We start from the raw sequence: 13,555 nt of genomic DNA, 5'->3' as shown, positions 1-13,555 counted from the left end.
TATATTTTAAAAACAAAGAATACGTCAAAGAAATGACACCTAAAAACCACAAAATGGATGGTGGTAAAAACGAAAAAGATCGGGCCTGCAATCTTTTCCTCTTCTTTTATCCAAATAGAACTTTCCCGTAGAATTAAATTTTACATTTGGGATATAAAGTTGTGTTTTTCTCCCCCCGCCACAACGTACAGGCCTGGGATTCGAGCAGTGTGTTTAGAACCTCAGGCCTAACCAGGTGGGACTGAGGCCTCCGCGCTTGTGTTCAAGCACAGTCTTCTCGAACCCAAGCCTGCGCGGATGAAACAGGAAGGCCAAAGAACAATCTAGAAAGTTCGGTCGGCTTCCAGAGGCATCTCGAGTAGGTGGACAAAGCGGGTGGGGTTTCTGCCCCCCTCTTCAGACTTCGGCTGGGGCGGCCCCGCGGCACTCCCCCGCGTGTCTCGCTCCCGAGCTGCCCCGAGCGCGGGCTGGGGGCCCAAGGCTGGCCCGCGTCCGGCCGCCGCGCCGCGATCTTGTCGAGTCATCGGTCTTGTCCGCGCGCCCGCGCAGGGGGGATGGGCGGGCCGCCACAGCGGGAGGTGGGAGTGGGGGAGGGGACGCAGCCTGAGCGCGCCCCGGCACGAAGACCCCCGAGTTCGCGGAGGGGCGAGGGGCGCGCGACGCCTAGCCCCGCTCCGTCCAGGGCGGCTCTCGAGAGCCACGGCGACCGTTGCGGCTGAGGGGAGGGGGCGTCGGGGTCGGACGGCGGGGACAGCCCGCTCCGGGCGTCTTGAGGTCTCCGCGCCGGGTTTTTGCGCCTTCCGAGGGCCCTTTCCCCTCCTCCCCCCGCCCCCGCCCCCGAGGTCGAGCGCCGGCCACGTCCGCGGACGTAGCACTCAACGAACGCGCTGATCCCTCCGCGCGGGCGCCAAGCGCAGCGGCCCCTTCCTCACCAGATTCAGCTCTACAGCCCATTCTTGACAGGTAAACATTTCAGGGGGGCTCTTGGATGATTTGGGGGTGCTGGTTTTCTCTCCGGAGGGCAGGAAGTGTGAGAAAAGTAGTCCCTTCTCGACGTTTCTGCGGAGGGATCCATCAGAGCCGCGCGCCCGATTGCTATATAAGGAGGCGCCGGGTGTGGCGCAGGCAGTTCCGTGGAGGCCGGGAGTCCAGTTGACGTTGTTGTGTGTCCCCTGCTGTCACAGCCGCTTGGTGAGGAGTGGGCTGCTGCGCTGGCCCGGGGGTGTTGTGGCGGCGCGGGTGCAGGGGAGGCGGGAGGCCGAGCAGCCAGCAGCCGGCGGGGCAGCGGTGGAGGCTTTTAGTCGCCCGGGCGCGGGAGCGGAGTTCTCTGAGGGGGAGGGACGCCGCAAAATGGCGGCCGCTTGGGATCCCTGGCCGGGAGAAGCCGGGCTGCGAGGCGGGCTCTGAGGTTGGAGAGAGAAGCCTGGGAGGGGGATGGTTGTGAGCGGATGAGAACGCGGCGGGCCCGTGAGGCCTTACGGGGCTCATTGCTCGGTGTGAGTGGGGGGAGTCCGGGTGTGTCCGCGGCCGCGCTGGCGCCACGCTCCGCGTCTCGTCGCAGCGAGTGGGCGCCAAGTGCGGGTGCCGTTCAGTCCTGCGCCCGTTCCAGGGGAGGGGACCCGCTCACCGTGCCGGTCACGTGATGTCACCCCTTTGTCGGTTCATAGTCTGGGGCGGGGCCGCCTGGTCCTGTGTGTGCAGCCGACTTTGGTCAGTCGCGGGACACAAGGGTTAGGCCCGGGGAAGACCCTGCCGAGCTGTCGGGGCAGACATCAGTGAGGTGGGAGGGGAAGGTAAGGGGGGCCCGCGCCTTCATTGACTGGTGTCCATGCTTTTCTCTCCGAGGGGTCTGACACTTGGCTGTGGAGCTTGCTTGAGCTCGGGGAGCTTGTCCTCCCCTCCCCCCCCCCCCAGCTTGCTTGTTTATGTGACGCTTATTTTAGTCACTGGGTAAACATAAAATGATTAGTAACTGACCAGCAGGATCGTGTTCACATGTGAGTTGTCTGCTACACTTTTGGGTTGTTTTTTTTTTTTCTTTTTTTTTTTTTTTGTGACAGACGATGCAGATCTTCGTGAAGACCTTGACCGGTAAGACCATCACCCTGGAGGTGGAGCCCAGTGACACCATCGAGAACGTCAAGGCGAAGATCCAGGACAAAGAGGGCATCCCCCCCGACCAGCAGAGGTTGATCTTTGCCGGGAAACAGCTGGAGGACGGGCGCACCCTGTCTGACTACAACATCCAGAAGGAGTCCACTCTGCACCTGGTCCTCCGCCTCAGAGGGGGCATGCAGATCTTCGTGAAGACCTTGACCGGTAAGACCATCACCTTGGAGGTGGAGCCCAGTGACACCATCGAGAACGTCAAGGCGAAGATCCAGGACAAAGAGGGCATCCCCCCCGACCAGCAGAGGTTGATCTTTGCCGGGAAACAGCTGGAAGACGGGCGCACCCTGTCTGACTACAACATCCAGAAGGAGTCCACTCTGCACCTGGTCCTCCGCCTCAGAGGGGGCATGCAGATCTTCGTGAAGACCTTGACCGGTAAGACCATCACCCTGGAGGTGGAGCCCAGTGACACCATCGAGAACGTCAAGGCGAAGATCCAGGACAAAGAGGGCATCCCACCCGACCAGCAGAGGTTGATCTTTGCCGGGAAACAGCTGGAGGACGGGCGCACCCTGTCTGACTACAACATCCAGAAGGAGTCCACTCTGCACCTGGTCCTCCGCCTCAGAGGGGGCATGCAGATCTTCGTGAAGACCTTGACCGGTAAGACCATCACCCTGGAGGTGGAGCCCAGTGACACCATCGAGAACGTCAAGGCGAAGATCCAGGACAAAGAGGGCATCCCCCCCGACCAGCAGAGGTTGATCTTTGCCGGGAAACAGCTGGAAGACGGGCGCACCCTGTCTGACTACAACATCCAGAAGGAGTCCACTCTGCACCTGGTCCTCCGCCTCAGAGGGGGCATGCAGATCTTCGTGAAGACCTTGACCGGTAAGACCATCACCCTGGAGGTGGAGCCCAGTGACACCATCGAGAACGTCAAGGCGAAGATCCAGGACAAAGAGGGCATCCCACCCGACCAGCAGAGGTTGATCTTTGCCGGGAAACAGCTGGAGGACGGGCGCACCCTGTCTGACTACAACATCCAGAAGGAGTCCACTCTGCACCTGGTCCTCCGCCTCAGAGGGGGCATGCAGATCTTCGTGAAGACCTTGACCGGTAAGACCATCACCTTGGAGGTGGAGCCCAGTGACACCATCGAGAACGTCAAGGCGAAGATCCAGGACAAAGAGGGCATCCCCCCCGACCAGCAGAGGTTGATCTTTGCCGGGAAACAGCTGGAAGACGGGCGCACCCTGTCTGACTACAACATCCAGAAGGAGTCCACTCTGCACCTGGTCCTGCGCCTCAGAGGGGGCATGCAGATCTTCGTGAAGACCTTGACCGGTAAGACCATCACCCTGGAGGTGGAGCCCAGTGACACCATCGAGAACGTCAAGGCAAAGATCCAGGACAAAGAGGGCATCCCCCCCGACCAGCAGAGGTTGATCTTTGCCGGGAAACAGCTGGAGGACGGGCGCACCCTGTCTGACTACAACATCCAGAAGGAGTCCACTCTGCACCTGGTCCTGCGCCTCAGAGGGGGCATGCAGATCTTCGTGAAGACCTTGACCGGTAAGACCATCACCTTGGAGGTGGAGCCCAGTGACACCATCGAGAACGTCAAGGCGAAGATCCAGGACAAAGAGGGCATCCCCCCCGACCAGCAGAGGTTGATCTTTGCCGGGAAACAGCTGGAGGACGGGCGCACCCTGTCAGACTACAACATCCAGAAGGAGTCCACTCTGCACCTGGTCCTCCGCCTCAGAGGGGGCATGCAGATCTTCGTGAAGACCTTGACCGGTAAGACCATCACCTTGGAGGTGGAGCCCAGTGACACCATCGAGAACGTCAAGGCGAAGATCCAGGACAAAGAGGGCATCCCACCCGACCAGCAGAGGTTGATCTTTGCCGGGAAACAGCTGGAGGACGGGCGCACCCTGTCAGACTACAACATCCAGAAGGAGTCCACTCTGCACCTGGTCCTCCGCCTCAGAGGGGGCATGCAGATCTTCGTGAAGACCTTGACCGGTAAGACCATCACCCTGGAGGTGGAGCCCAGTGACACCATCGAGAACGTCAAGGCGAAGATCCAGGACAAAGAGGGCATCCCCCCCGACCAGCAGAGGTTGATCTTTGCCGGGAAACAGCTGGAGGACGGGCGCACCCTGTCAGACTACAACATCCAGAAGGAGTCCACTCTGCACTTGGTCCTGCGCTTGAGGGGAGGTGTCTAAGTTTCCCCTTTTAAGCTGTTGACAAAATTCATTGCACTTTTCTTTCAATAAAGTTGTTGCATTCCCAAATAGTGTGAGTTTTTGCGGGGAGAAGGGGTTCTTTTTAGTTTGGTTGGGGTGTGAGGGGTCGGGGTTTTCAGTCTATCAAGTGATTCTAGTAACCAGGACGTAAGTAATGTCCGTAAAAAAATTCAGAGGTTGCAGTTAGAATTCTCCGTATATAGCCTATATGTAGCTGTACTTGTAAGCTACTGATTTTAAAAATCCTGAATTTGAGATTGGTTTGTGAGGTAACAAAATGGGAGAGTTTTGGGCTGCCAGCAGGAAGGAGATAACTAAAAAGAGGGTGGGGGTGGTGGAATCTTCAGAAGAACCGGGTTTAATAGGTCTATTTAAACTTACATTGAGCTGCGCAGGAAGCAGTTTTACCAGATATTTTAAAAATGGCAAGTAATCTGTATTAAGTGTGTCTGGCATTATGCTCAAAAGTCATAACAATTGGTAGAAGAGGCCACTGTCTTTGTCTTCACTTGGGAAAGTTTATAGTAGCTTTTACCCCATCAGATGCTGCTGGTGAGGAGTTCTTTGTCATAATTACAAGCAAAGGTGGAAGTCTAAGGAAGCTGGTATAATGTTAAGGAATTGGCACCGGGTGGTAGGTACCCCACACATCAGAACCATTAAGGGACTTAGGAAGGGACTGTTCCCAAAGCACCACTGCCTTCCACTTGCCCAGTTTTAGGGTATCCATGTGCAACCTGAGGTGTACAGGAAATTTTTGTGTTGTCTATAAAATAGCTTAAGACTACATCCTTAGCTTTAGGGATCAGACTAGAAAATGCCATTTGAGAAATCTGTAAATCTTAGGGAAACTGTTGCAGTTTTTCACTTTGTTGAAAGAAGTGTACAAAATGTACAGTGCACTCAATTTCCATGACTCTGTAAGGTGACATAGGTTAAACAACCTCAAGGGGGCACCTGGGTGGCTCAGTCGTTAAGCGTCTGCCTTCTGCTCAGGTTGTGATCCCAGGGTCCTGGGATCGAGCCCCACACTGGGTGTAGAGATTACGCGCCTGGGTGCTCAGTTGGTTAAGCTACTGCATTTGGCTCAGGTCATGATCTCAGGGTCCTGGGATCGAGCCCTGCATCGGGCTCCCTGCTCGACGGGAAGCCTGCTACTCCCTCCCCCACTCCCCCTGCTTGTGTTCCCTTTCTCGCTGTGTCTCTGTCAAGTCTTAACCTCAGGAATTCGACTAGCACTTCTGGTCACCATGTTAGGTGACCTGCAAAAAATACACTCATTCCAAACTGGTTCTAGCGTTGGGAAAAAACCTCAGTAGCATCCTGAAAATGACCACTCTGAAGGACAGGCATCACATGGTTCCTAATCAGTGATGATGAGTGCTTTTTTAGTTTTCCAGGGGTTCCTGGCTGGCTCTGGAGCGTGCAGCTCTTGACCTCAGGTTTGTTAGTTTGAGCCCCAAGTTGCGTGTAGGGATTACTTAAAAAATCTTTAGTTTTCCAAGTACAAGAGGTTGAGTGGCTTACAGTTTTTGAGAACGTGGGGCTGGGTCATATTATTACAGCTGAATTTCTTAGGGTGGAGACCCTGAGTACCTTGTGCAGAGCTAGAGGGATCTTGGCGTTGGAGCATAAGCGCGTCGGAGCACCGTCTGATAAAATTGTTACCCGGGTGGGGATGCTCATTTGGGAACTCACTGAAGAACACTTGGTTCTTTGAAGTAAAGTGCTGCCTGTCAAGTTCAATGAAAGGAATTGCTAATTACAAGAGTAAATACCAGAAGGGTTCTGAAAAACAACTACAAACACGTTAAAATCAATGATGTAGAGTTCATACAAGCTTACTCCCAGGAAGAAACGAGTTTGGAATAGATTTGGTGCTTATTTCAATTACAACGTATATATACATCGTGTGTGTGTGTGTGTGTGTGTGTGTGTGTGTCAAAGTCAAAGATAGTCCACCCAAGTTCATAATTTCCCGGTGTTAGCTTTTTCCCCAGTGATAACTACTTTTAAGGTTTGGTACCTTTTTGGACTTTTACCTTCTATTCTCTAATAAATACACCATAGTTATGTACATACATAATGTATACACATATGTACATAGGACCATTCACAATATAGTTTCTCAGCCTTTTTTTTTTTTTTTTTTTAAAGATTTTCTTTATTTATTCATGAGAGAGAGAGGCAGAGGGAGAAGCAGGCTCCCAAAGAGCAGGGAGCCCGATGTGGGACTCGATCCCAGGACCCTGGGATCATGACCTGAGCCGAAGGCAGACGCTCAACGACTGAGCCACCCAGGCGCCCTTCTCAGCCTTTTTTAAGCAGAGTAATTATGGACACCTTTTCATGTCACCATATCTAGATCTACCTCATTCTTTTTAATACTCTTGCTATCCCATTGTATGGATGCCCTATGATTTAACCTGTGCACCAACATTTGTTTCCAGGTTTCTGCTGTTACACTGCTCTGCACAGTACATCCTTACAGCTCTTTTGTATACTAATATTTTGAAAGTATGGCATAAATACAAGATTTCTATGTAATAAGGTTCTCAGGGATAATTAAAAATAATCCGCCTTAGAACTTATAATTATTTGTCCCATGATATTTTTCTATTTTTAATTTTTTGAGTAACACTTCACGTGTTTTGGATACATAAAAAGTTTAAAATAGGGGCGCCTGGGTGGCTCAGTCGGTTAAGCGTCCAACTCATGATTTCAGCTGAGGTGATGATCTCAGGGTTGTGGGATCGAGCCCCATGTCAGGCTCCCCGCCCAGTGGGGAGTCTGCTTGAGTTTCTCTCCCTCTTTTCCTCCCCCTGCTTGCACTCTCTCAAATAATTAAACAAATCTTTAGGGGCACCTGGGTGGCCCAGTCGGTTAAGCGTCTGCCTTCAGCCCAGGTCATGATCTCAGGGTCCTGGGCTCCAGCCCAGCATCAGGTTTCCTGCTCAGCGGAGAGTCTGTTTCTCCCTCTCCCTCAGTCCCTCCCCCCATTTGTGTGCGTGTGCTCTCTCTCAGGTAAATAAATAAAAATCTTTTTTTTTTTAAGATTTTATTTATTTGACAGGGAGAGAGAGAGCACAAGCAGGGGGAGCAGCAGGGAGAGGGAGAAGCAGGCTCCCCGCTGAGCAAGGAGCCCGATGTGGGGCTTGATTTCAGGATCCTGGGATCATGACCTGAGCTGAAGGCAGCCACTTAACCTACTGAGCCACCCAGGCACCCATAAATGAAAATCTTTTAAAAAAATCTTTGACAGTTTAGAATAGTATGTAATGTCCTTCATGCTGTCTTCCATCCACCCAGTTCTCTAGCCCCATCCCCGCCCCAACATACTTTCAGAGTTTACGCATATGAAAGCAACCACTAATTAGTATCTTTTACAAAAGGTAGCATACTGTTTGCAGACTGTCCTGTACCTTGCTTCTTCACTTTACATCTTTTATAATTTTGACAAGAGTTCTAATATCTTCTCATTTTGCATAAAGGAAAAATACCTCATGTCATTTTCTCAAGAATAAAACCACCAAGCCAACAGAATCCCTCCTGAAACATTTACAGGCCCCTCCAACAAATACAGGAACCACAGTGACACAGTGATGAATAAGAAGTGTTTCTGCTATTAAGGGGTCTTCAGTCGATTGAAAAAACAGATACTAGACTTAGTTTCACGGAGTGACTGTGAAGTTTGGTTTCACACATGAATTAATGCTATGAGAGGATTCACTTAGATGAGTCTTGAAAAAACCAGAGAAGCACGTAGCTTGCATTTATTTAAAACAGTTTTCCTTTTTATGTTTTGTCTGAAAGCACAACAAAATCCTCGCCAAGTTATAAATATGGCCCTCGCAGAGGTATCTTCTAACAGCTTGGCAAGTGCCTTTTAATAAAGGATTTGCCACGTCAGTGTGTAGTGCTCATATCTGCCGGAAGAGGGAGCTCATAGGACAGGTTTTGGTTTAGTCCTGAGGCCCGCAGCGCCCCCAAGCGGTTGTGGTTGACAAAGCAATTTATGCTTTTACCTTAACTCCTTACAGAGACTTTTTACTATCCCACTCCCTCTGGCCCCAATGCCTTTTACTTTCTCCTTTTCCTTCCAGTCCTGCAGCCGCTTCCTGTTGGAATTACTCCACAACATCTAATATAGCTGTTATTCAGCGTAGACGCTCTATTACTGTATCTCATCAGATCTAACTCCTCAAAATGCTGTCTTCCCTGTTTCCCTTACTTCCTGGCCACTTTCTCCATATGCTCCCTTCCATTTTCCACCTTTTTCTGCTCAAGCTGCTTCCTCTTTTTAAAATACCACCACTCCCACCTTAACAAATCAAATCCTACCCAACGTCAAGACCTAACTCAAAGGTTGCACTAACTAAAGTTCCTTGACTGTCCTGATTGGACATTATCTGAATTCCTGAAATCTCCTAGCTCTTCCTAATTTTTTAAAAAAGATTTTATTTATTTATTTGTCAGAGAGAGAAAGAGCACAAGCAGGGGGAGTAGCAGGCAGAGGGAGAAGCAGGCTCTCCAGCTGAGCAAGGAGCCCCCAAGACTCGATCCCAGCACCCTGGGATCATGACCTGAGCTGAAGGCAAATGCTTAACAACTGAGCCACCCAGGCGCCCCGACTCTTCCTAATTTATTTTTATTTTTATTTTTTTTTAAAAGATTTTATTTATTTGACAGAGAGAGAGACAGCCAGAGAGGGAACACAAGCAGGGGGAGTTGGAGAGGGAGAAGCAGGCTTCCCGCAGAGCAGGGAACCCGATGCGGGGCTCGATCCTAGGACCCTGGGATCACGACCTGAGCCACCCAGGCGCCCCTACTCTTCCTAATTTTGTATTAGAGTTCTTTATTCAAATGAGATAGCTCTGTTCCTTTATTTGATAATAAATAACTACACACAGCAGCAGAGATGATCAGATTGAATGGGAGAAGTTTGGGATCCTACTTATGATCAGATGGTTAGGAGAGGGTTTCTGGGAGGGGACTCTTTAAGTGGGGCCTGAAAGATGAATGGAGGCAGCTTTGCAAAACGTGGGGCAGCATACAGTAGTGCAGGTGCCCTGGCAGTGGCAGGGTTTGGTGTATTTGAGGAACAGAGAGGAGACCAGCATGGCTGGAGTGCAATAAGCAAGTGCAGGTAGAGAGGGGGCCGGGGCGGGGGGTGGGGGATGGATTTCAACAGATACTAAATGCTTGGTCTGGAGGGGGGCCCGGGCGTCAGCATTTAAAAAAACCTCTCCTAGTGGATCTTAAGTGCAGCCAGGGTTGGGAACCACTGTTTGAAAGTATTGCTATCCTACTGGGTATTTACCCCAAAGATACAAATGTAGGGATTCGAAGGGGCACGTGCACCCCGATGTTTATAGCAGCAATGTCCACAGTAGCCAAACTGTGGAAAGAGCCAAGATGTCCATCGACAGATGAATGGATAAAGAAGATGTGGTATATATATACAATGGAATATTATGCAGCCATCAAAAGGAATGAGATCTTGCCATTTGCAACGACGTGGATGGAACTGGAGGGTGTTATGCTGAGCGAAATAAGTCAATCAGAGAAAGACATGTATCATATGACCTCACTGATATGAGAAATTCTTAATCTCAGGAAACAAACTGAGGGTTGCTGGAGTGAGGGGGTGGTGGGAGGGATGGGGTGGCTGGGTGATAGACATTGGGGAGGGTATGTGCTATGGTGAGTGCTGTGAATTGTGCAAGACTGTTGAATCACAGATCTGTACCTCTGAAACAAATAATACATTATATGTTAAGAAAAAAAAAAAGAAGAAGATAGCAGGAGGGGAAGAATGAAGGGGGGGAAATCAGAGGGGAAGACGAAACATGAGAGATGATGGACTCTGAAAAACAAACTGAGGATTCTAGAGGGGAGGGGGTTGGGAGGATGGGTTAGCCTGGTGATGGGTATTGAGGAGGGCACGTTCTGCACGGAGCACTGAGTGTTATGCACAAACAATGAATCATGGAACACTACATCAAAAACTAATGATGTAATGTATGGTGATTAACATAATAGAAAAAGTAAAAAAAAAAAGAAAGTATTGCTATCATTCCACTGGTGAAATACTTTTTAATCAAACTGTTGTTACCAAAGAATTGTATTGAGGAAGTTCAAGTATAGTTTGAAAATAATAAGTGACTACCACTTATTAATAAGTTACTATTGGGGATCCTACTTTTAGCAAATGTAGGTATCCACTTAATTAAAACTTTATTGAGCCCCTACTGTATCAGAATGTTTCCAGTAATAGAAAACCAGTGGGCCTAAACCATAGGGAAATACATTATCTTTATTATTTATTTGGTTAGTTTCACATTTTTATTTAAATTCTAGTTAGTTAACATATAAGGCAATATTGGTTTCAGGGTAGAATTCAGTGATTCGTCACTTACATACAACACCCAGTGCTCATCATAACATGTGCCCTCCTTAATGCCCATCACCCATCTAGCCCATCCATCCCCCACCCACCTCCCTCCATCAACCCTCCGTTTGTTCTCTGTCATTAAGAGTCTCTTATGGTGGGGCGCCTGGGTGGCTTAGTCGTTAAGTGTCTGCCTTCGGCTCAGGTCATGATCCCAGGGTCCTGGGATCGAGCCCTGCATCGGACTTCCTGCTCCGTGGGAAGCCTGCTTCTCCCTCTCCCACTCCCCCTGTTTGTGTTCCCTCTTTTGCTGTGTCTCTCTCTGTCAAATAAATAAATAAAATCTTTTTAAAAAGTCTCTTATGGTTTGCCTCCCTCCTTCTCTCTTTTTGTTTCCTTCCCATATGCTTATCTGTTTTGTTTCTTAAATTCCACCTATGAGCGAAATCATACAGTATTTGTCTTTCTCTGACTTATTTCACTTAGCACGATATACTCTAGCTCCTTCCATGCTGTTGCAAATGGCAAAATTTCATTCTTTTTGATGGCTGAGTAATATTCCATTGTATGTACATATCACATATTTTTTTTTAAAGATTTTAGTTATTTGAGAGAGAGTGCAAGTGGGGGGAGAAGCAGAGGGAGAGGGACAAGCAAACTCTGTGCTGAGTGCAGGGCTCAACTCGGGGCTCCATCTCACAACCCTGAGATCGTGACTTGAGCTGAAACCAAGAGTTGGATGCCTCACCAACTGAGCCACTCACATGCCCCTGTACCACATCTTCTTTATCGATTCACCAGTCAATGGACACTTGGGCTCTGCCCATAGTTTGGCTATACATTACCTTTATAACGAGAGACTCAGAGCTAGGGCTCTGGCGTCTTCTGTCTGGTCTTTTTTTGGGGGGTCGTCAGCAAGATGGCTGAGCAGTTCCAGACATCACATACAGATCCGACAATGTCCAGAGGAAGAAAAAGTGACATCTCCTTCCTGTGACTCTTGTTAGGAGCAAAAAAAAAATCTTTCCTGGAAGTCCCCACAGTCGACTTGCCATCATTGACCAGAAAAGGGCTACATGCTCATTTATTTTATTGTTGTTGAAACTGCTGAATCTATTTTTTAATTTTTTAGTTGTTCTTACTGCTTTTCTTCCTCTTATGGTTAGAATATAGGTTTTGACAGGAAACAATGATTAGGACACATTTATCTCTCAGAGATGGTTCTACTAAACAGGACATATTTACAAGCTGTCAAATGAATCTTAAAATGTGTTGAAAACCCAAGTTCTGTGGAGTGGAAGGGTGAAGCCCATCAGGCTGGACTATGGCAGGGGAGTGACCCGTTGTAATGTAGGCAGGAAGGACCAGGGAGGTGGACCCCAGCGTCGGTGTGAGCCGGTGTGGAAGGGTCAGCATTTCCTTTAAGCCCCATGACAAAAATCTGTACTGCATGGGTGGGACTGCTTCTAGGAAGCCCCTCCCTAAGCCCCTAATGGATGCTTACACTTTCAACAAATCTGTGCTCCTAGTCCCTTGTCACTCACAGCCAGCCTACTGCTCTGGGGAATTCTGCCAGTGACTTCCTTCCATCTTCGATGTGGCTTTTCTGGGCTGTGATGACTTTCTCTGGGCTGCCTCAGAAACCCAGCTTTCTTTCCCTTATTATAGCTGACTGTAGGCTGTTGCTTTTTTCCTTTCCTTTCCTTTCCTTCCCTTTCCTTTCCTTCCCTTCCCTTCCCTCCCCTCCCCTTCCCTTCCCTTTCTTTTCTTTTGAGTCAGATGAAGAGATATTAAAAAGAAATCACAACGTGAAGTCACAGTTGTATGCTGCAGATATTAATGCTCCGTGGGTGATTTCCCTCCCCTGAGAGGCCATCTCTCTCTTTGGTCCTGAACCGGCAGCCTTCTTTGGCCCTGTAGGGGTATTTTTGGCTGTCCTTCGAATCTAGAGTCAAACCCCACCTTCACTGGGGCCAGGTGTAAGGAAAAAAGAGACTTATCTTGCACTCCAATGACACCATCTAATGTCCACACACGTTGAAGATGCAGTCCCACCTACCTGAAGACAAAGCTGACATTAATTCACAGGAAAATTAGATTCTTGCTCTTCAAACTTCATCCAGAATAGAAGTTTGGCTTTCCCTTTGGGTCGAAACACTCACAGAAGTGTTTTCTCAAAACAAGAGTTGTTTGCTCCAAATGAAAAATCAGAAAAATATTGAAAAATTTAAAATAACAGCATTCCTGTGTTTCCAGACATCAAGCAAATGCCTGTTCTTTTTTTTTTTTTAATTAACATATAATGTATTATTTGTTTCAGGGGTACAGGTCTGTGATTCATCAGTCTTACACAATTCACAGCGCTCACCATAGCACATACCCTCCCCAGTGTCCATCACCCAGCCACCTCATCCCTCCCTTCCCACCCCGCACTCCAGCAACCCTCAGTTTGTTTCCTGAGATTGAGTCTCTTATGGTTTGTCTCCCTCTCTGGTTTCGTCTTGTTTCATTTTTCCCTCCCTTCCCCTATGATCCTCTGTCTTGTTTCTCAAATTCCACATATCAGTGAGATCATACGGTAATTATCTTTCTCTGATTGACTTATTTCGCTCAGCATAATACCCTCTAGTTCCATCCACATTGTTGCAAATGGCAAGGTGTCATTTTTTGATGGCTGCCTAATATTCCATTGTATATATATACACCACATCTTCTTTATCCATTCATCTGTCGATGGACATCTGGGCTCTTTCCCTAGTTTGGCTATTGTGGACATCGATGCACAAATGCATGT

General features: G+C 49.0%; 1 protein-coding gene across 1 annotated transcript; it reads left to right on the top strand.

The window, feature by feature from the left end:
- Positions 1-1,044: 1,044 nt before the first annotated feature.
- Positions 1,045-4,418, top strand: UBC (ubiquitin C). Its single transcript, XM_036080910.2, has 2 exons — positions 1,045-1,191; positions 2,061-4,418. The coding sequence occupies exon 2, from the start codon at positions 2,064-2,066 to the stop codon at positions 4,347-4,349; it is 2,286 nt and encodes a 761-aa protein (XP_035936803.2). The 5' UTR covers positions 1,045-1,191; positions 2,061-2,063; the 3' UTR covers positions 4,350-4,418.
- Positions 4,419-13,555: the final 9,137 nt, after the last annotated feature.

This window comes from Halichoerus grypus, chromosome 13 (assembly GCF_964656455.1).
Source record: "Halichoerus grypus chromosome 13, mHalGry1.hap1.1, whole genome shotgun sequence".
Classification (NCBI taxonomy): Eukaryota; Metazoa; Chordata; class Mammalia; order Carnivora; family Phocidae; genus Halichoerus; species Halichoerus grypus.
The sequence above is the reverse complement of the archived record's forward strand: the minus strand, read 5'-3'. Positions and strand labels throughout refer to the sequence as shown.